Raw genomic sequence first — 21,340 nt, 5'->3', positions numbered from 1 at the left:
ATCTTTAAAATCAAAAACATCTAGTGGGTATGATGAAATATCAACAAAGTTAATTAAAGAATGTGATTCTGAGCTAAGTAACATATTAAGCTATCTGTGTAACCAGTCGTTTATCAGTGGAATATTTCCTGAATGGCTGAAATATGCTGAAGTTAAGCCACTGTTTAAGAAGGGAGATAAAGAAATAGCATCAAATTTCCGTCCAATTTCACTGTTGCCAGCATTCTCAAAAATTTTCGAAAAAGTAATGTACAGTCGTCTTTATAACCATCTTATATCAAATAACATACTGTCAAAGTCACAGTTTGGATTTCTAAAAGGTTCTGATATTGAGAAGGCTATCTACACTTACAGTGAAAATGTACTTAATTCATTAGACAAAAAATTGCAGGCAACTGGTATATTTTGTGATCTGTCAAAGGCATTTGACTGTGTAAATCACAATATCCTTTTAAGTAAACTAGAATATTATAGTGTAACAGGAAATGCAGCAAAATGGTTCAAATCTTATATCTCTGGCAGGAAACAAAGGGTGTTATTAGGAAAGAGACATGTATCAAGCTATCAGGCATCATCCAACTGGGAACTAATTACATGTGGGGTCCCACAAGGTTCCATTTTGGGGCCCTTACTTTTTCTTGTGTATATCAATGACCTTTCATCAGTAACATTACCAGATGCCAAGTTTGTTTTGTTTGCTGATGATACAAACATTGCAATAAATAGCAAATCAAGTGTAGTCTTAGAAAGATCAGCCAATAAAATATGTGCGGACATTAATCACTGGTTCCTAGCCAATTCTTTGTCACTAAACTTTGAAAAAACACACTACATGCAGTTCAGAACTTGTAAGGGGTGTCCCAAGAGTATATGTCTAACATATGATGACATGAAGATAGAAGAAGTGGACGGTGTTAAATTCTTGGGATTACAGCTTGATAATAAATTCAACTGGGAGGAGCACACCACAGAACTGCTGAAGCGTCTTAACAAATCTCTGTTTGCAATGCGAATTTTGTCAGACATAGGGGATATAAAAATGAAAAAGCTGGCATACTATGCTTACTTTCATTCCATAATGTCATATGGGATTATTTTCTGGGGTAATTCATCAAGCCAAGCTAAAGTTTTCCGGGCACAAAAACGTGCAGTAAGAATTATATGTGGTGTGAACTCAAGAACATCCTGCAGAAGCCTGTTTAGGGAACTAGGGATACTAACTACAGCTTCCCAATATATTTATTCCTTAATGAAATTTGTCATTAAAAATATATCACTTTTTCAAACCAACAGCTCAATTCATGGAATCAATACTAGAAATAAGAATAATCTTCACAAGGATTTAAAGTCACTTAGTCTTGTACAAAAAGGTGTGCATTATTCAGGAACACACATTTTCAATAACTTGCCAGCAGCCATAAAAAGCTTAACAACCAATGAAATTCAGTTTAAGAGAAGCCTAAAGGATTTATTGGTGGCCAACTCCTTCTACTCCATTGATGAATTTCTTAGTAAAACCAACTGATTTGTATATAAGTACGACATAACTTCTGCACAATTTCAGTGCAGTAATGTGTTCACTGAAAATTTGTGTGTGTGTGTGTGTGTGTGTGTGTGTGTAAGTGTGTAAGTATAATCTAACTTCTGCACCATTTCCGTGCAGTAATGTGTTCATTGTAAATAAGTACTACAGTAGTTGTATTACATGTTTCTTACCTTATAAATAAATAAAAAACTTTTTTATTTTAAATTCAGTGCAATAGTAATTGTAAAATGACTCTTAGTGTTCATTAAAAAATGACGATCATTCCACTTGGGACCTGTGGAATGGTACATTAGCTTATTTGTTTTAGTTGTAAATATTTGTCATGTATTGTTGTTTTTCTGACATGTTCCACATCCTGGAGGACCTCCTCACTACGGATCAATTGGAATGAAAGTAAATCTAATCTCTAATCTAATAACTGATGGACACTGTACTGCAGATCCCCCCCACCCCTACACACACACACACACACACACACACACACACACACACACACACACACACACACACACACACACACACATTTCAAAGAGCGAGTGACAAAACAGATTTAAACAAACTTCAAACTTATATACGGTAAGTGGTGTGAAGCAAATACTTTGCAATTTTGGCACAGCAATACAAACTGCTTCAAATAACTTAATGAGGCACAAAAATTTAGCTGTTAAAATGGTCCTTATTTGCACGTCCCAACTGTGTGCTTCATGGGGACAAGATGTTTGTTTTGCAACATTTGTTGGCAAAACTGCCTTGACAAGGTGTCAATCTCTTCCCACCTGTTTTTCTCATGTGTAGAACTTGATGCTGTAAGTGCAACAAACTGCAGAACTGTCCTCAGGAACCTGAAATGGGAAAATTAACAGTTTGCTTCACATTTAAAAGTCTTTTAAATCTATTTCCTTTATATACAGAACTGAAAAGATTGACTTACTGCATATCATCTTTAAGATTACTTTATTTGTGACATAAAGAAGAGTGTTGTTATAATGTTACTTATTACTTGTTAAGCTGAATTGGAGGTGTCTGGTATGTACCAGGTGTTATCATGTCACATTTATTGTAACCAAAAGATGTGTGTTTGGAGATACTCACTGAGGGGGAGTCTGTGCAGTGTCAAAGCAAGCCTTTTTTTTTATGCATTAGGTGTGTCTGAATACGTGCTGCTGGTGTTTCAGAATTTTGAAAGTGGTCCAAATAATGCTGAACAAGCCAGATGAATTTTAGGGATTAAGTACCTTATATTCCTTTCCCACAAAGAATCATAATCCATTTAAGCAGCACTCTGTCATTTGTACGTATACCATAACATGGCATAAGCATTCAGAACCACTGAATATTTTACAGCAATATTTGGCTGCAATAATGTCATCAACAGTGCTGCAATACACAGCATTTCTGCCATATGTTTGGCAAATATGGCTCATTTCCAGGCAGGGCCAATGTACTGTCAAACGGTTGCTGGTGGTGTCCACCATAGATGGAGAACATTTTGTATTGCAGAACAATATCTATCTCTGACCTTGCCTGTAAATGCAACACATTCACCTCTGTTTCCTACTCCTCTCACTGACAGTGCTGTCACGTGTCCAATAGAGAGCCTATATACAGAGGTTCTGATAAGAGAGCCTGGTCTGAGTGAAAACAATATTGTTTCACTTTTATCCCAAAGTTTCCATGCACCTTTTTTTGTTAGTTATTTGTTGTTGAAAGTAACAAAGAAGTTGACAAACAAGAGAATTATGAATTTCATAAATGCAAATCACCAATGATCAAAGGCTATGGGATGTCAAAAGTAATGTATACAAAGTTAGTTAGCAATCTGTCGCTGATGAATCTTGTGCTTTGCCACTTGCTGGTGAACAGAAAGAAAATTTAAAATGACATATTCTTATTTCAAACCTACCTTAACGAAATTTTTCAATCCTCCTACCAAAGCACTGCATAATTTTGGTACTAAGAGGCTTATTGATAAATAGTAGACTTTAAAACAGTACATTAAACTTTTGTACAAATCATCAGTAGCTAAAAACTCAAGGATGATTCCCAAGCGGGTTGTAACTGATATACACACACTCATATTTCTATTCTTGGATCAGCTTCTTGTATAATATATTTGAAATCATTTTTCCAGATTCTGGTAAAATTTTGGAAAAGATACATGTCAGTTCAAAAGTTAAATTTAGTCTGAACTATTCTGCTCACTTAAAAAAGAACACATCCATAAAGATTGATTTATCTTGTTTCTAATTTTATTCCTTGTGTGATGTAAAAGCAGTAGAGCTGCACTCACTTTCACTATCTCATGTGGCTCCTTGAATACACTTCTGGCCAGCAAATATATTACGACAATAGTGGCCAATAATGTTACAGTACATATAGCTGAACTTCGTGTGGCTACAATCCTATTGGACAAAATATTGTCAGCAATATGCAATTTCTATGGTCCTCATAAACATACCTTAATATACTGTCGCGAACTTTCTCATTTTCATTCATTTTTGATGTGGAAGGATGGCCCAACCGTGGTTCATCTTCAAGTGATTTGTAGCCATTTTTAAATCTGTTGAACCAGACAAAAACATTTGACTGGCTCATTCAATTATCTCCAAAAGCTGTTTTTAATAGTTTGCAAGAGAAGCTGATTTTCACACAAACTTGTTGCTCCATTTTTACGCAGACAGAATCTGGCAACATGCCCTAACAGACTCGCACTCAACCAACTGCCACAATGAACTGAATAAAGGAAATGTCGTTTCCTGTCAGAGGGCATTCAAGGACAAGGCAATGACTCACTCCCCACCCTCTGTGTACCTGCCGCCAAACCAGTAAGCCGTAGCGGATCCATTCTTAAAACTTTCCGATCACACCTCGTATGCAGATGTCATTGATCTACCATCATCTAAAATTGTATATTATAGACAACACATCAGTTCAAACTATCTTGCCATGTTATTCTAATAGGTACATCAAACAGCAGAAATCGCTTCCAGCACCTTTTGACACAAAAGTAGTAGTAGTCCACTGATAAGAGATCATCCACTGCTAATGGGCCACTTATTAGCAGGCCCTTTCAGTTGCAAGTACTTTGAAGAATTAACCTACAAAAATTCTACAGATTGACTAAGGAATTGTTTTACCTATCAACACCTATCAGCAAAATAGTAAAAGAGGAAGAAACATTTCACTGTTTCACTCAGGTTGTTGGTAAAGATCCCAACAATTACATAGATCCTCAAACTTCAACAACAACTGTTCCACTGCTATCCTTCCAAGGCTGCTACTTTCTCCCATAATGCAGCTAAACTCCCAGTTTGCTTAAGATGAGGGTCCAAATTGCTTTATCCGAATCACCGCCACCTAAAATCGAAAATGGCAACCATCCACCTTCTAGACAATTCCATTTCCTCAGTCCCAAAGCTGACTATGCCAATGGGCACTATCTGCTCACCGACCAATTCCTGTGCACATATATCACTCCAGCATATGAAACACTGTGTTTTTTCCAACTCCTCAGTTTCTTTTAGTGGGTCTACCAAATATGTTTACCAGCAAATTACTTCCTATGCTCACACACAATAGTTTTCCCATACCCTGCAGTACATTACTGCACAAACTGATCTTTAGTGGTGATGTACATAGTTTAATTGGTTCCCCTTGTAACAGGGATGAACCTTGTAGCAGTGTGGCACTGTCAGCACTTCTCTCCTTTATGGAACAATGACCAATTGAGTTCTACCATACATGATCAAGACCAATTTTAGTTTGATGTTTAAGTAAGAAATTAATCCAAAGAAATGTCGCGTAATTCAGAGATCGTACATCACTTATATCCACATCACTTAACCTACAATGCAATGGACCCAACCTTCTTTCCACAATGAGGTCCAAATTTGCCACAGACACCTGCAACCCCATGACCAATAAAAATTTGTCTTCCTTTCCCTCCATCAACCCACCTAACCAAAGTTCTGCTACTCCATGTGGTCTGGCAGTGTTTATATTCACTGTGAGCACTGCACAGTGGGTCTGGAGCATCAGTTGCTGTTTAACAGTGAACTGTTACTTCCCATCTTGAGTCCACTTATGTCCCATGTCAGGCTTTTGCCTGCAATCCCATTCTGGATGCCCTATTCATCTGCATTTCCAGCATTGTGGCTCATAGTGTTCCTGCCTTATGTGGCCAGTTGTTCTGCATCTGTGTCACTCAACACTTGTGGTAAAAATTCCTTTTCTATCCTGAACTCTAGCCACCATGTCTCTCTCTTCCAATGCTGTCACAGTTGCTCCAGCTGGGTTCTTAGGACACTCTGCCTACACTTTTTCCTGACACCTTATGTGGCAATCCCCGCAAAAAAAAAAAAACAAAAAACCCCTTACTGGTATAATCACTTTCTTTCAACTTGCATATATTGACATTTAGCTTCCTAATCCCGTCAACAAAACTTTGAATGGCACCCCCTGTTTTGCAACACATTGCTAGCCTCCTCCATGTAATACTCACAGCTATTCTCCCTGCTATACCACTATAACAGACCCCCCCCCCCCCCCCACCCCACCCCCCCGTCATAATTTCAGGTGATGGACCATTCGTCAATTCCTTATGTTAATTACGTGCATTTCAGCATCACCCACCAACATAAATTGGCCATATGTAACAGCTGTTCTTACGATAACCATCCAAGTTTAGGAGCTGTTAATAAGTCATTTATGAACATTAAACATCCTCCCCTGTCTTATCGCACTAAAGAGAAACTAGGGCAGATGAACTAGAATGTAGGATGGGTACTGACATACTGGACAGGGACCTATCCTCTTAACACATCTTATTGCTTATGCAACCCTATACTGCCTGCTTGCATTTGTACCATTTAGTTTAAGAATATCTGAACTGTCTTCTTTACCCTTGTTTCACTCATTGCAAAGACTGTGTCCACAATAAAAAGGAGAATTAAATGGTAAAGGAATGAACATCAATATCATAGTCATGTTTCTTGACACTAAACACACCTCATTTTTATGCCCGATGCTAAATGTGGGCATTCCCTACAGTCCCTGACATTATGTCCAGGCCTCACACACTGAAAGCAAGTTATTGTAAATAAGTGGGTGCACACAGCACTGTGCCCTGCCAAGTTACATTGTATATACATAAGTGGATGCAAACGGCCATCTGTCGCCTTATTGTATGCCCTGCAATCACTACACTTACTGAGTCCCCTTTTGACAGATGAACTTTCCATCAAATCATACAGTCTAGGAGATGAGACGCCTACATGTCTGAACCAATCACATGGGAATAAAAGTAGTTTTTTTTTTCATTCACAACATTTAAATGATGTTCCAGATCAGTGCTATGCTAGGTCTCCCACTGTTTCTCTTTCTTCTGACACCAAATGTAAAAATATTGTGTATGCCAAGTCCTTTCTGGGGCCAAAGTGTGGTGGTGGTGTACCTTGATAGCACTGGCTTGAGGCCTGGAATCATAAGGTTTGCTGTAGGCTCATAGACCAGCAGCTCTGCAACATAGTGGTAGTCAACACTGATACCAATACTATCCAGGAAGGCTGCTTCTGCCCCATAGTGGTGTATGTGGAAATAGTGCTTTGTTCTACTAATTTCACAGAGAGTGCAGAACCAGAGAATCCCATCCAGTATCAACATCCTTTATCCAGCAGGACTTCTGTACAAGAGGTCAATGCTTGTGTCCTGGTGGTGGGTATGGTCACCAAGGCAGTGGCTTGCTAGGTCAGCATAACACCAGAAGGTGCACAGCCCCTTGGCAGTGTACGTATGTGAGGCAGCCAATTGCTTCCACAGCAAAATAGCAGTGGCCATCAAAGTGGCCATGCTGACATGAGGATAGCACCAGCCTGGCAGTCGGCAAGCTTATGCTTGACTGCTCCAGCTCCAAATATCTGGTTCTTCATGCAGAGGCCCAGTGCTGAACCCAGAATGCTTGGAGTCAGAGTGTCAGAGGATGACAGCCTGAAAGTGGCCTCCACACAGTGGCACTGGCTTGAGGCCTGGAACCATAAGGTTTGCTGTAGGCTCATAGACCAGCAGCTCTGCACAGCTGATGACCCTTCTCAGCAAGGCTGAAGTTGCACGGTCTCACACTGGACCACTGGGGGGCTTAGAGACTATCAGGGTAGTGGCTGGAGACAGAAATCTAGGAACGAGTGCTGTTCACGGCTCAGTGGAGAATTTACTGTCACTTTGGCCAGGTATGTTTTGACGGAAGTTCATCTCCTGCCATGTTGGTGGCTGTGGAAGCGCAGTCTCTTGCCACAGCGTCTAGAATACAGCCCACTAACTACTGCAGATTGCTGCATTGCATAATGCTACAGCAGCATTTGGTGGTGGCTTGCCTGCATGCCTCTCTACTGGCTGAGAAGTCTGGCCTGTGACTGATGCCCCAAAAGGTGAACCATTAAATTTAACCAGAAGGCAACGCAGCCACAGCTGAACGTGCTGTCTCAGCATTTGAGGTACTCCCAAACAAAAGTTAATCACTGTACCACCTTACTCAATATCATTAATCATTTCCTCAGTTTCTGCAGCAGTTGTGGTTGTCTCCCTATCTGGCAATGTTAGTTTTATTGGTGCAGGGGCTGCTACTTCACTTCAGTCTAGCTCTGTGCAAGTAAGATATTTGCTGTTTTGGAAAATATATCAACAAAAATAATCAATTCTTGAAATTATAATGTAATTGGATAGTTAAAAAATTTACTCACCAAGGGGTGACAGGAGAACACACATTTAAAAGGTACTATAATCTGCAAGCTTCTGGAGCCAGTGGCTCCTTCTTCTTCTAGCAGTAGGTCTGACAGGGAAGGAAGAGGGGTGAAGGAAAAGGACTGGTGGGTTTTAGGAAAAGAGGTAGAGTTCGGAAAGGTCACATGGAACCCTGGGTCAGAGGACGGTATGAGACTGTTGGGACCTGCACCGGACGAGAATTGAAAACCTGATAGTAATAAAGGTGAGAGATAAGAGTAATACTCAAGACAGAGATAACTAGCAAAACGTTGAGCATGAGTTAACAAGAGCGAAAAGGTAAGTGCATTGTATGTGTGGGCTGGTGAAAATTAGACAGGTCAGAAAATGAAAGATGCAGAAATCTAAAAGGGAGTGAAGAAAGGAATAGTTACTATTAGGAAATGCTGAGATCAAAGAAATTAAGAAGTTATTAATGGAAAATATCATATAAAGATGTGAAACAAATACTAACAAAGAGAGAGAGGGGCTGGCCAGTACTTACCTGAGCTCAGTACAGCTTTGGCTTCCCTCTGACAACCATGCCTCCATCCTTGCTACCCTGCCTATTTTCCTTTCCCTGTTGCTTCATAAACTGGGTTGTGAGTAACTGAATCTAATTTCCCTTCTTCCATTTCTTTCCCCTCTCTCCTCCCTGATGAAGGAACATTTGTTCCAAAAGCTAGGAATGTAAATTTTCGGTTCTGTTTTTTTGTGTATCTATCGGCTGTACTGAGCTGAGGTAAGTACTGGCCAGCCCCTCTCTCTCTAAATTAAGAAGTTAAGGCCAGATGGGTGGCGAGAACCAAGGACATGTTGTAATGCCACTTTCCACCTGTGAAGTTCGAGACACTTGTGTCTGGGGAAGAATCCAAATGGCACATGTGAAACTGGCACCGAGGTCATGGCTGTAGAGCATGTTCTGCAACAGGATATTGTGTGTTGCCAGTATACACCCTCTGCCTATGCCTATACATCCTAACTGATAACTTGGTGGTAGCAATGTCAATGTAAAAGAAAGATAACTTGTAGAATTTAATGTGAGAGGCCAAGTATTGTCCAGTATTGCAAAAGCAGCCCTGCTTCATTCACTATATTCAATGCATCATTTAGCAGTGAAGACTCCAGTACAACTATGGAAGGCAAGCCATGGCACAGATGTACATGACAAGATGATTAAAAATGAAAAATTTGAGATTCAGATTGAACTTATTAAAAGTTACCATATGGACTCATGTTATTATTTTCTTGATTGTACTTTGAGTAATAACCAAAGGGACATTAGGTCCACAAAATCAGCAATCAGGCGCCAACCTCCATTTGAGCATTTATTTGTTCATTATATTACCAGCTCGAACAAGAGAGGGCCACTACGTGCAGACTGCAGATTGACTTCAAATTTTGTACATTTTTAATAGTCCATTATAAAAATGTATTGTGCAAGTAGTGAGGCGTACTGTACTACTTTGGCAGTTTCGAGAAAATCGCAAGAGAAGTTTTACACGTCAGCGATGTACTGGTGTGTTGTTACCCCGAGCACGAGCTGTCGGTATTCATGTGGTTAGCATTCAAGCTCTGTAATCGATGAAACAAGTTGCGCTCGTCTCTCTCTCTCTCTCATCCTTTTAATGCTAGTCATATTATATCTGAAAGGTAATATGATGAAAAGATATGTGTATTTGCATATATGTTTGTCAGATTTCCAATGTTATTTGGCTCTTAACTAATTTTTATTATTACAACAAATATTATGCAACTTTATTTCTATAGACAAGTTAAAAATATCAAGCACCTTCAAACTTTTTCATATTTGATTCATAACGAACGAGAAAGATGCTGTTAAAATAGTTTCAATCATACATTGCCAATTTCTAGCACTGATATTTATGGAAATGTTGCATTATGTATGGTTTGCATCCAGATTGTTGGAAGAAAAAGAAATTTTTCAAAATATCAATGAGCTTTGTTTTCCCTCAGAAACTATCAAGATTCCTTGTGCATGCTAGAAACTTGCATTCATTTTGATGTAGCAAATGCCATTCTAATTTATGTTTTCCGTGTCTGTATAAACAGTGTCATATTCCAACATGTAATGTCGAAAGCACATCCAACAATTAACTGTAACTCATTGTATTATTGAATAAAGTTGTTTACATATTATTTTATCGATGTATGACTTGGGCTTTCCAAGCCTCTGTCTAGTCCTTGAAACCTATGTCTGCATATATAAGCATCCAGGTGTAAAGCAGTTCTCAGTCCTTACCTGACTACAGGCATAGGGGATTTCAAAAATCATGACAGGGATACATTTTCAGGAAAACTTTTTGTGTTTCATTGTCTACTTGTTTAAAATTATAGATTCAGTATTTGTTGTGATAGTAAAAATTAGTAAACAACCAAATAACAATGGAAATTCAATAAGAGTTCATGCAAATACATGTGTCTTTTCAGTATATCATCTTTCAGATGTAATATGTATGAAATAATATGACTAGTGTTAAGAAAATAGGACTGGGGCTCAACCCATCAATCCACCTGTCATGAAACTTGAACGCCAATCGCACAACCACAACCATCTTGTACTCAGAGTTGCAAAACTGTGGCACATCACTGATGCGTAAAACTCCTCTTGGGATTTTCTTGAAATTGCTTATGTAGTACGCCTTGCTACTTGCACATAATGTTGTCCCAATACATTACTAAAAGTGTACAAAGTTTAAAGCAAATCTGTGATCCGAATGTTGTGGCCTCCCCTTGTACGCAGAAGAGTGTTACTGATCTGCTTTGTTTGCAATCTTAAATTTCTTGCACGTTTGTGTAGTATGGTTTTCCACTGTCTTTAGTATGGATAGGAACTATGAACACTGTATTCAGATGCAAACTGAGTAAGGAACTATGAACACTGTATTCAGATGCAAACTGAGTGAGAGCTCCTTTGTTCATAGCTCCAGACAGTGCTGGTTTTTGTCACGCAGCTTGAGGCTGTTGCCACTAGGCACCACTGGAAGGGCCAGATGTGAGGATCCAAGGGACATCCAGCACAGCCATCATGTCCCCCAATTGGTCCATTACTGTGGTGGGCCTTGGCTAATGCCCATATTGAGGTTGATCCTTCACCAGTGGTAAAGTGTGAAGCCATTTCAAGGTGAGGCAATCAATGAAAGTTGCACTGGAGGACTAATCAGAAGATCTCATCAATTTCTCTGACAAGCAGGTTTCTGGGGTTATCTGTGGCTGCTGAAGATCCTGAACCAGCTGCAGTCATTTGCCATGTTTCAATGGAAGCCTCTCAGCTTGCAGTGTCTGGACATTCACAGAAGGTGGGATTATTGGTAGTTGAGAACTCCTGTGTAAGATTCGTGATGGACCTCTTTCATGTATGGCTGGCATGGAGGTAATGAAATTCAGTGTGCACCCTGTGTGCAGGACAAATGTTGGATTGATGAAAGAGATCTGTACCTAAATGTCACACCAATACACAAAAAAGGAAATATAAATAATCCACTGAATTATTGACAAGATATCTGTAGGGCACAAAACATGGTAATAGCTACCTCTACACCTTAAATTGGAACTATCAAGTAGATAATTTGTTTTATTGGCAGAACACTTACAAGGTGCAACACATCTGCTGGAGAGACTACCTATATTATGCTTGCCTGCTGTGTAGTATGGGATCCTTTCCAGATAGGAGTGATGAAGGACATTGAAAACATTTAAACAGCTGCAGATCATTTCGTATTAGCGTGAAATAGGGGAGGGAGTGCCACAGACATTATATGTGAGTTGTTGTGGCAGTCATCAAAACAAAATCATTTTTCACTGTGGTGAGATCTATTCATGAAATTTCAATCAGAATCTTTCTCCTCTGTATGCGAAAATATTTTGTTAACTCTCATCTATGTAGGGAGAAATAACCACTGTAATAAAATCACACAGAAAAATTTAGATCTTGGTTTTTCCCATGTGCTACCCGAGAGTCGACGAGTTGAGAAATAGTCAAATGGTTCTATGAACCATCTGCCAAGCACTGAAATGTGAAAAGCAGAGTATTCAGGTACACACAAATGTTCTTTACATGTTATTTCAATGTATATTATGCATGTGTTGTACAACAGAGCTGCTCTTTCACTGTTGGTTTGTACATGACAGCCCTTCAACTTTCAACCTTAGTAGACCACTACAGCTGAGTTATACGCATTTGTCACAATGTCCCCAATAGCTATAGACAGGCAATTATACCAGAACTCAACTAATCCAAGGAAGATTGTGTATATCTCTATCTTCTCTACTTTACTAATTTAAATGCTCCAAAATAAATGAATTACTCTCTAAGCAAATCCTGTGTTAAACTATAATACTGCTTTTACCTCAGTATCTCAAAGTATTACAAACTAGAGACCATTTTGCTGTGATTACATTAGTGTATCAGCCTGTCTGATAGGAAACTACCCTGTGCAAATTACCTCCAAAGATATTTTGTGTTGTCCTTGCTTTCAAATACACAACATAGCCTATGCTGCTTCACAGATATCAGTCACAGAATTGGTTTTAAGACAAATGCAAATGTCAGTTAATTAGTGCCATGATCCATTTGCACAATAAATTGTAATGATGTGGAATGAATCATTCACAGCACAAATTAATTTGTGAATATGCCTACCTGCTGATCATTTATAAATTTTTTCCCTTCCCCAAATATAGAGATGTGAGTTAGTAATTTCTACCATCACCTTACACACATTACAATAATGGAAATACATCACTACATTACTATGCTTATGTCACTGACCTGATGTATGTTGCTTGGTCTCTTTCTGTGATGGTGTGGACCATAGACATTTCAAGCAAATGCACACTGACTGTAATAATTACACACTTCAAAACAGCTTCCAGCCGTGGCACAACATTAAGAAAACGACCATATGTAACTCGCTGTCGTGAACGTAATTTGTGAGTAACAAGAAGCTGAATTTTCATTTCAAGGCTGGAGGTGACATTGGCATTTATTGCTTCTATATTGTCTATTGTTTGCCTATAAATAACAACAAGCAGGCATTAGGAGTCTTCTTTCTTCTTTAAGAATATACCATCAAAGTAATCATGCCTAATACACATTCACTGCCTTATAAATATTAGAATTTTGTTATTTATTTATTTTTATGCAAAGGCTTTAATAAACTGAATTACTGTATTATTACAATGAAAACAATCAATAACTGACAAAATAATGTACATGGACAAATAAAAAAATCCACTCACCAAGCGGCAGGAGGAGAAAAAACACACACACACACACACACACACACACACACACACACACACACACACACACACACACAAAGGTATAACGTTTACAAGCTTTTGGAGGCAGCGACTCCTCGTCCTGGCAGAAGAGTTGAAGGGGAAGGAATAGGGGTGAAGAAAAAGGACTGGAGAGATTAATGGAAAGGGGTACAGTTCAGAAAAGTCACTCAGGACCCTGAATCAGGGGAGACTTACCAGACAGGATGAGAAGGAAATTTTCTTCTCATCCGGTCCGGTAAGTCTCCTCTGACAGGTTTCTGGGTGACTTTTCTGTACTGTGCCCCTTTCCCTAAACCTCTCCAGTCCTTTTCCTTCACCCCTATTCCTTCCCACTAACTCTTCACCAGAAGAATGGGTCACTGGATCCAAAAGCTTCTAGAAATTAAACCTTTTTGTGTGTGCATTCTCCTGATGCCGCTTGGTGAGTAGACTTTTTATCTGCCCATGTACATTATACTGACTCACTGTATTGCATGGTAAGTAAATTAAGAACAAATGCTACAAACTACACATTACCACAATCCACAGAGTAGCATTAATGAACATTTTGTCTTTTAGAATTTGTTTGGTACTATTGGTAATGTTGAAAAATATGCATGAATAGGCAACAACAGACGTGCACTATTGATGCTCTCCAAGACAAGAACCTTTTTCCATGAAAAATAATACAGGTAGGATATAGATTTTTCCTCCAAAATAGTCAATAATATGATGAATATAGCACAATTACAATATTAGTGGAAGGTAAATGGATTAGACTGCCACTATCTACAGTGCTGGAAACATATGCAGACTGATGATGGACGTAAGACTTAACAGGTTATTGTTGAGTTCATACTCGGATCAGACTAGACCTGTGGTGATGTGAGATGACCAGGTTTTGTTGCCAAAAATTCTCTGACAGAAAGCAAAAGGACCATCTCTGGTGGCACGGATTATAAAACTGGTGGCAAATTCAAAATTCACTGGAAGTATCTCCTGTCATTAGCCCATTGATATTAGTTGACTTTGATGCATATCTCCCAACTTCTAGAAAGCATAGTAGGACAAAATACAAATAATCTGAGAATACTTCATTGTTTTCATGCTAGTATTTAATAATAATAATAATAATAATAATAATAATAATAACTGCAGAGGGGGAGAGGGGCACACCACAGAAGATGGCCATATGCTCACCACTTCAGGCAAGTATTTTGGAGTATTTCACTGCCATCATTAAGTAGTCACTGGCTGGCATGTCATCGACAGTACTTAGCTAAAAACTAGTAGTAGTTCAGGCAGTTGATATGACTGAATGCTTGACAAAATTGTATTAATTTATTAACACACGAGACTATGCATTTATGTGTATTTTTGCTCTGTATATTATTAGCCTTTGTGCATGTTAAATTCTAAAATGATTTACGACTGCTACACTCACCAAAATATCTTTATTGTTTGATAAAATACAGACATTTCAATTTTAGGTCCATTTGGTTCTTTTTGTGTACCCTTTTCCTGGAAGGATGTATTAGGCACAAAAGGGTTATTCTGAACAAATTCCAGTAACACATAAGATCTGTCATTCTTGGTATTATATTCGAAGTTTCCTACTGAAGAGTTCTTTAAATTTTGTCTTATTTTTAAAAAATAAAATCAACCACCATCTTGAAATGGGATATACTTTCATTTATTGGTTTGTATAACACTTTTACCGCCCAATCGTTATGCACGTTGATGCATAAACATAAATTGTTTCCAACAGAACTAATTAATACACTGTTCATCTGACAGTGAAGTTTTTAAGTCAAGAGTAATTTAGCAGTCAGTCACTGTATTATACATATGCATCTTAGTCCAATGGATAGACTTTGGCTCAGCAGAGTTGGCGAGCAACAAATCCATAGTTGTTTCGTATAAAATGATCTATCAAGATGGTTACCTAATTGGTACCACGTAGTCCCACTGTTTGAGTGTCTGAATGGGACAATGGGAACAGCCATATATGGTCCCCTTAATATTTACAATGGTGTAATGAAGGGCTCTTCCCAAGCTCTTAGTAGAATCACTTTTAATTGTTCTTATAACACATATTTCTTATAAATTTTAATGCAAAAATTGATTGCTGTAGCAGTTCCCACCTGAGTAAAGTGATGGCTTCCATATTACTCTTTGGAATAGGCATTATAGGGATATGTACACTGGACAGAAATACTTCCAATATATTTGGTAGGTCTTCAAGCCTACCCAAGTTATCAGCATCATCCACATGCTTTTCATGAGTCAAAGTAGCTGTTACGTATTTGGTTAGATGTTGATAAAGGCTACCAACATCTTTGTTCACATTAACCACATCATTCCAACTCGGCCACGGTGTTTCTGGAGGCCTGGGGCACTGTTTCCACATTGTAATACTCTTCGCTGTTTGCAATATAGCTGTCTTCAAAATGGCAATATTATGGAATCTGTGAATATAATACAATAACAATGAATGAAAAAAACCCACTTAGTGTAGTGTTCATAACATAATTAACTGATTACCACATATTAAAGATTAATATTTACTGTGATGACAGAAGGCTACAGTGCACAAGTGTTCCTATAAAATACAACATTAAAAACAATAGAAGCACATAAGTTAAAAGTTACCTTTAGCAGTTATGAAAGAATTGTTTTGCTTAATTATAGGTCATTATAGCTCAATAATATTCAGCAGTTACCTAATTTTTACTGAAACACTGTTGAGTGCTCAACAAAAGTACAAACATCACAGAGTATTCGTCTTATCTGTGACATTTTAGGCCAGAAAAAAACTGAACCTCTTATTACTAAATGGTCTCTAAATTGAGTACTCTTTTCCGTAAAGTGTTAGTAACCTAAACATCAAAGGCAAAGATGATCACTACTGCACATTTTACATATAGAAGCCCATATTACCCTAATAGTGATTAAGGTCAAAAATCAATTTTTTAATTTTTATCTTAAAAAAATTCTCTGCAGTTTTCTGAACGTGAAACTTAGAGAAATTTAAAAATGGCTGCACACATGATGAAGCTCCCATGTCACGCAGACAGCTACTGTAAGAACAAAATTTGGCAGTCACTAGTTTGTTTTTTATGAATCTGCAGTCTTCTAATGTTCAGTAACCTGTAAGAGCATCATGGTTGCTTCACTTTTGTATGTACAGAGAGGTAGTCATTATTTTGCCACTAACACTTGTGGAATTAGTTGCAGTAGTTCTGTACCAGCCTTCATCAAAAACTTCAAAAAATTTTATGTGTATTTTAGTAGTAGATGAAATTTTTTAACACACTATGCACCAAACCGTACGATTTATGGGCCTCGAGTCACGCAAAAATCACAAAGCCCATAAATTTTATGGGCTGCTGCTTTTAATTTAGTGCAAAACACTGCAAGGTTACTTTAACAGGTTTGGTCCGTGTTAAACTTATCTTTGCACAATAAGGAACTGATAAAAACAGAGTTTATTACAATGCACGCAATTCAACTTGTTGCAGCTAATACACATGAAGTTGTACAAAGAAATAAAGGAACAGATTGACTGATTTGGGGGAGGGAACCAAACAGCGAGGTCATTGGTCCCATCGGATTAGGGAAGGACAGGGAAGAAAATCAGCCATGCCCTTTCAAATGAAGGAACTTTAGGCCAGCTAACAGGGAGGCATTTTTTGAAGCATGTATCTCCAACTACTAAGAAATGTGCTGCTTGTGTGTGTCATGTATGCAGTTCCAGAAGCAAGAGAGAGAGTGACAGGGCTTCTTGTAAAGAGATATGCTACCAGTGTTGCGTTGCATTATGCCTGGAACCTTGTTTCACAATTTTCCACACTAAATAATAATAATAATAATAATAATAATAATAATAATAATAATAATAATAATAAACCCCGTGGAGGCCCGGGAAAAGAATAGGCCTCCGGTATGTCCTACCAGTCGTAAAAGGCAACAAAAAGAACAAACATGGAGGATAACTAGTTTGGACAAGAAGCAAATAGAAGATTTCGAAATGTGGTGCTACAGAAGAATGCTGAAGATTAGATGGGTAGATCATATAACTAATGAGGAGGTATTGAACAGGATTGGGGAGAAGAGAAGTTTGTGGCACAACTTGACTAGAAGAAGGGATCGGTTGGTAGGACATGTTCTGAGGCATCAAGGGATCACCAATTTAGTACTGGAGGGCAGCATGGAGGTTAAATATCATAGAGGGAGACCAAGAGATGAATACACTTAGCAGATTCAGAAGGATGTAGGTTGCAGTAGGTACTGGGAGATGAAGCTTGCACAGGATAGAGTAGCATGGAGAGCTGCATCAAACCAGTCTCAGGACTGAAGACCACAACAACAACGCTAGCCAACTGGAAAATGATTTAAATCCAAATAGAGGTGTTTTGCAGGATATGCTTCCTGCAACCACCCTAGAAGGAAAACAAAGACAGAGGATGTGATGGTCAGATGAAGTTAATCGACACCTCATGTTCTGTTATTACCAAGCAACAAACCTAGGAACCAACACAACTGGATACAGATCACAAGTATACACAACATTTATTACCAGATACCCAGAATTAAAAATTTTAACAGAACAACGACTAGCTGATCAGATCCATGTAATAATAAAAAATAACAGGATACCCCAGTCAGAATTAGAAAACATCAAACAACAAGTACAACAAATACTGGAACAAAATAATGTGCAATCAGAAGAAGAAGAAAATACAGTAATGGACTCGAACATCCCAGAGCAAACAAACAAAGACCAACATGCATCAATTAAACAATCAGAGGAAAACGAAATCTTAAGACAGCCACCAGAACAAGCACAAATAGAACACGAAGTGACACACATGTTAGATTTCGAAGAGAAATTTCAGCTGACATATATAGAATACAAAGACACAAATACAGACGTTAGACCATTCTTGCATAGACCGCCAAATAACCCACAAGTCGAAACAACAATAAAAACTATCAACACAATCATACACAATAAAATAAATGAAAACACAACTATGGAAGAGTTACAACTACTGGTTTATATAGAACCACTCACTACACTAAATATACATACTAGGCAGAGATCAGAACCAACCAACACACAGAAGGAACCCACAAAACCAGCATGGCAACACAGGCTACAGATCAGAATAGAAAAACTGAGAAAAGACATCGGACAGCTAACACAATTTATAAGAAATGAAATGTCAGAAAAAAAAAAAAAAAAAAAAAAAAAAAAAAAAAAAAAAAAGGTTAGGTAAAATCTCACAACAAGAAGCGATAGAACAATTAGATGAAAAGAAGCAGAAATTACAAGCATTGGCCAAACGACTTAGAAGATACAAAAAAAGTGAAAATAGAAGGAAACAAAACCAAACATTCAACACAAACCAAAAGAAATTTTACCAGACAATAGATAACATACACATTAAAATAGACAATCCACCAAACATAACAGACATGGAACACTTCTGGAGCAACATATGGTCAAACCCGGTACAACATAACAGGCATGCACGGTGGATACAAGCAGAAACAGACACATACAAGATGATACCGCGGATGCCTGAAGAGATAATTTTGCAACTTGAAGTCATCCAAGCAATTAATTCTACTCACAATTGGAAAGCCCCTGGAAAAGATAAAATACCAAATTTCTGGCTAAAGAAGTTCACCTCAACACATTCACATCTAACTAAATTATTTAACAGTTACATTGCAGACCCATACACATTCCCTGATACACTTACGCATGGAATAACTTATCTGAAACCTAAAGATCAAGCAGACACAGCAAACCCAGCTAAATATCGCCCCATAACATGCCTACCAACAATATACAAAATATTAACTTCAGTCATTACACAGAAATTAATAACACATACAACACAGATCAAAATTATAAATGAAGAACAAAAAGGCTGTTGCAAAGGAGCACGAGGATGTAAAGAGCAACCGATAATAGATGCAGAGGTGACATATCAAGCTAAAACTAAACAAAGGTCACTACACTACGCATACATTGATTACCATAAAGCTTTTGAGAGTGTACCCCACTCATGGTTACTACAAATATTGGAAATATACATAGTAGATCCTGAATTGATACAGTTCCTAAACATAGTAATGAAAAATTGGAAAACCACACTTAATATACAAACAAATTCAAATAATATCACATCGCAGCCAATACAGATTAAGCGTGGAATATACCAAGGAGACTCATTAAGTCCTTTCTGGTCCTGCCTTGCTCTGAACCCACTATCCAACATGCTAAATAATACCAATTATGGATAGAATATTACTGGAACATATCAACACAAAATCACAAATTTGCTATACATGGATGATCTAAAACTACTGGCAGCAACAAATCAACAACTCAACCAATTACTAAAGATAACAGAAGTATTCAGCATAAACAAGAATATTACATATTGGATAACCACAGCGACTGCATAGAAGCGATTGAAAAAACAGATGCCTATAAATATCTAAGATACAGAAAAAAATAGGAATAGATAATACAAATATTAAAGAAGAACTAAAAGAAAAATATAGACAAAGACTAACAAAAATACTGAAAACAGAATTGACAGCAAGAAACAAGACAAAAGCTATAAATACTTATGCTATACCAATATTGACCTACTCATTTGGAGTAACCCAGACCTAGAAGCACTCAATACACTTACACGATCACAATGCCACAAATATAGAATACATCACATACATTCAGCAACAGAAAGATTCACATTAAGCAGAAAGGAAGGAGGAAGGGGATTTATCGACATAAAAAACCTACATTATTGACATATTTAAAAAGAAAGATGATGAGACTTACCAAACAAAAGCGCTGGCAGGTCGATAGACACACAAACAAACACAAACATACACACAAAATTCTAGCTTTCGCAACCAACGGTTGCCTCGTCCTGACGAGGCAACCGTTGGTTGCGAAAGCTAGAATTTTGTGTGTATGTTTGTGTTTGTTTGTGTGTCTATCGACCTGCCAGCGCTTTTGTTTGGTAAGTCTCATCATCTTTCTTTTTAAATATATTTTTCCCACGTGGAATGTTTCCCTCTATTATATTCATATCATTAATTTGAACCCTACATTATTGACAGGTAGACAATTTAAGAAAATTCTTTCTAGAACGAGCAGAAACTAGCAAAATACACAAAGCAATCACTCATATAAATACATCGGCTACACCACTGCAATTTCATAACCACTTCTACAACCCTCTATGTCACATAACATCAACAGATATGAAGAAAGTAAATTGGAAAAAGAAAACACTACATGGCAAGCACCCGTATCATCTAACACAACCACACACATCGATGAAGACGCATCCAACACATGGCTAAGAAAAGGCAATATATACAGTGAGACGGAAGGATTCACGATTGCAATACAGGATCAAACAATAAACACCAGATATTACAGCAAGCATATTATTAGAGATCCCAATACCACAACAGATAAATGCAGACTTTGCAAACAACAAATAGAAACAGTAGATCACATCACAAGTGGATGTACAATACTAGCAAATACAGAATACCCCAGAAGACATGACAATGTAGCAAAAATAATACATCAACAGCTTGCCTTACAACGTAAACTTATAAAACACGTTCCCACATGCAAGTATGCACCACAAAATGTACTGGAGAATGATGAATACAAATTATACTGGAACAGAACCATTATAACAGATAAAACAT

At 37.9% G+C, this 21,340-nt stretch overlaps 1 protein-coding gene across 3 annotated transcripts in view; it reads right to left on the bottom strand.

The window, feature by feature from the left end:
* Positions 1-1,766: 1,766 nt before the first annotated feature.
* The window catches only part of LOC126190629 (endoplasmic reticulum membrane-associated RNA degradation protein-like), an 84,213-nt gene continuing 64,639 nt past the window's right edge, over positions 1,767-21,340 (bottom strand). Inside the window, exons 6-9 of one of the 3 annotated variants that reach the window (XR_007538264.1) lie at positions 15,730-16,053; positions 13,092-13,334; positions 2,029-2,388; positions 1,767-1,998 (exon numbers count right to left, since the gene is read on the bottom strand). Coding sequence is in view for 1 of the 3 variants with exons in the window: in XM_049931048.1 (XP_049787005.1) it covers positions 2,223-2,388; positions 13,092-13,334; positions 15,730-16,053 (733 nt within the window). In the remaining 2 variants the exon portion in view is untranslated. Of the gene's footprint in view, positions 2,389-13,091; positions 13,335-15,729; positions 16,054-21,340 lie in introns of all 3 variants that reach the window. The other 2 variants (XR_007538266.1, XM_049931048.1) reach the window with 2 other exon arrangements.

This window comes from Schistocerca cancellata, chromosome 1 (genome assembly GCF_023864275.1).
Source record: "Schistocerca cancellata isolate TAMUIC-IGC-003103 chromosome 1, iqSchCanc2.1, whole genome shotgun sequence".
Classification (NCBI taxonomy): Eukaryota; Metazoa; Arthropoda; class Insecta; order Orthoptera; family Acrididae; genus Schistocerca; species Schistocerca cancellata.
Note: the sequence above shows the minus strand (reverse complement) of the source record. Positions and strands in the feature narration are given on the sequence as shown.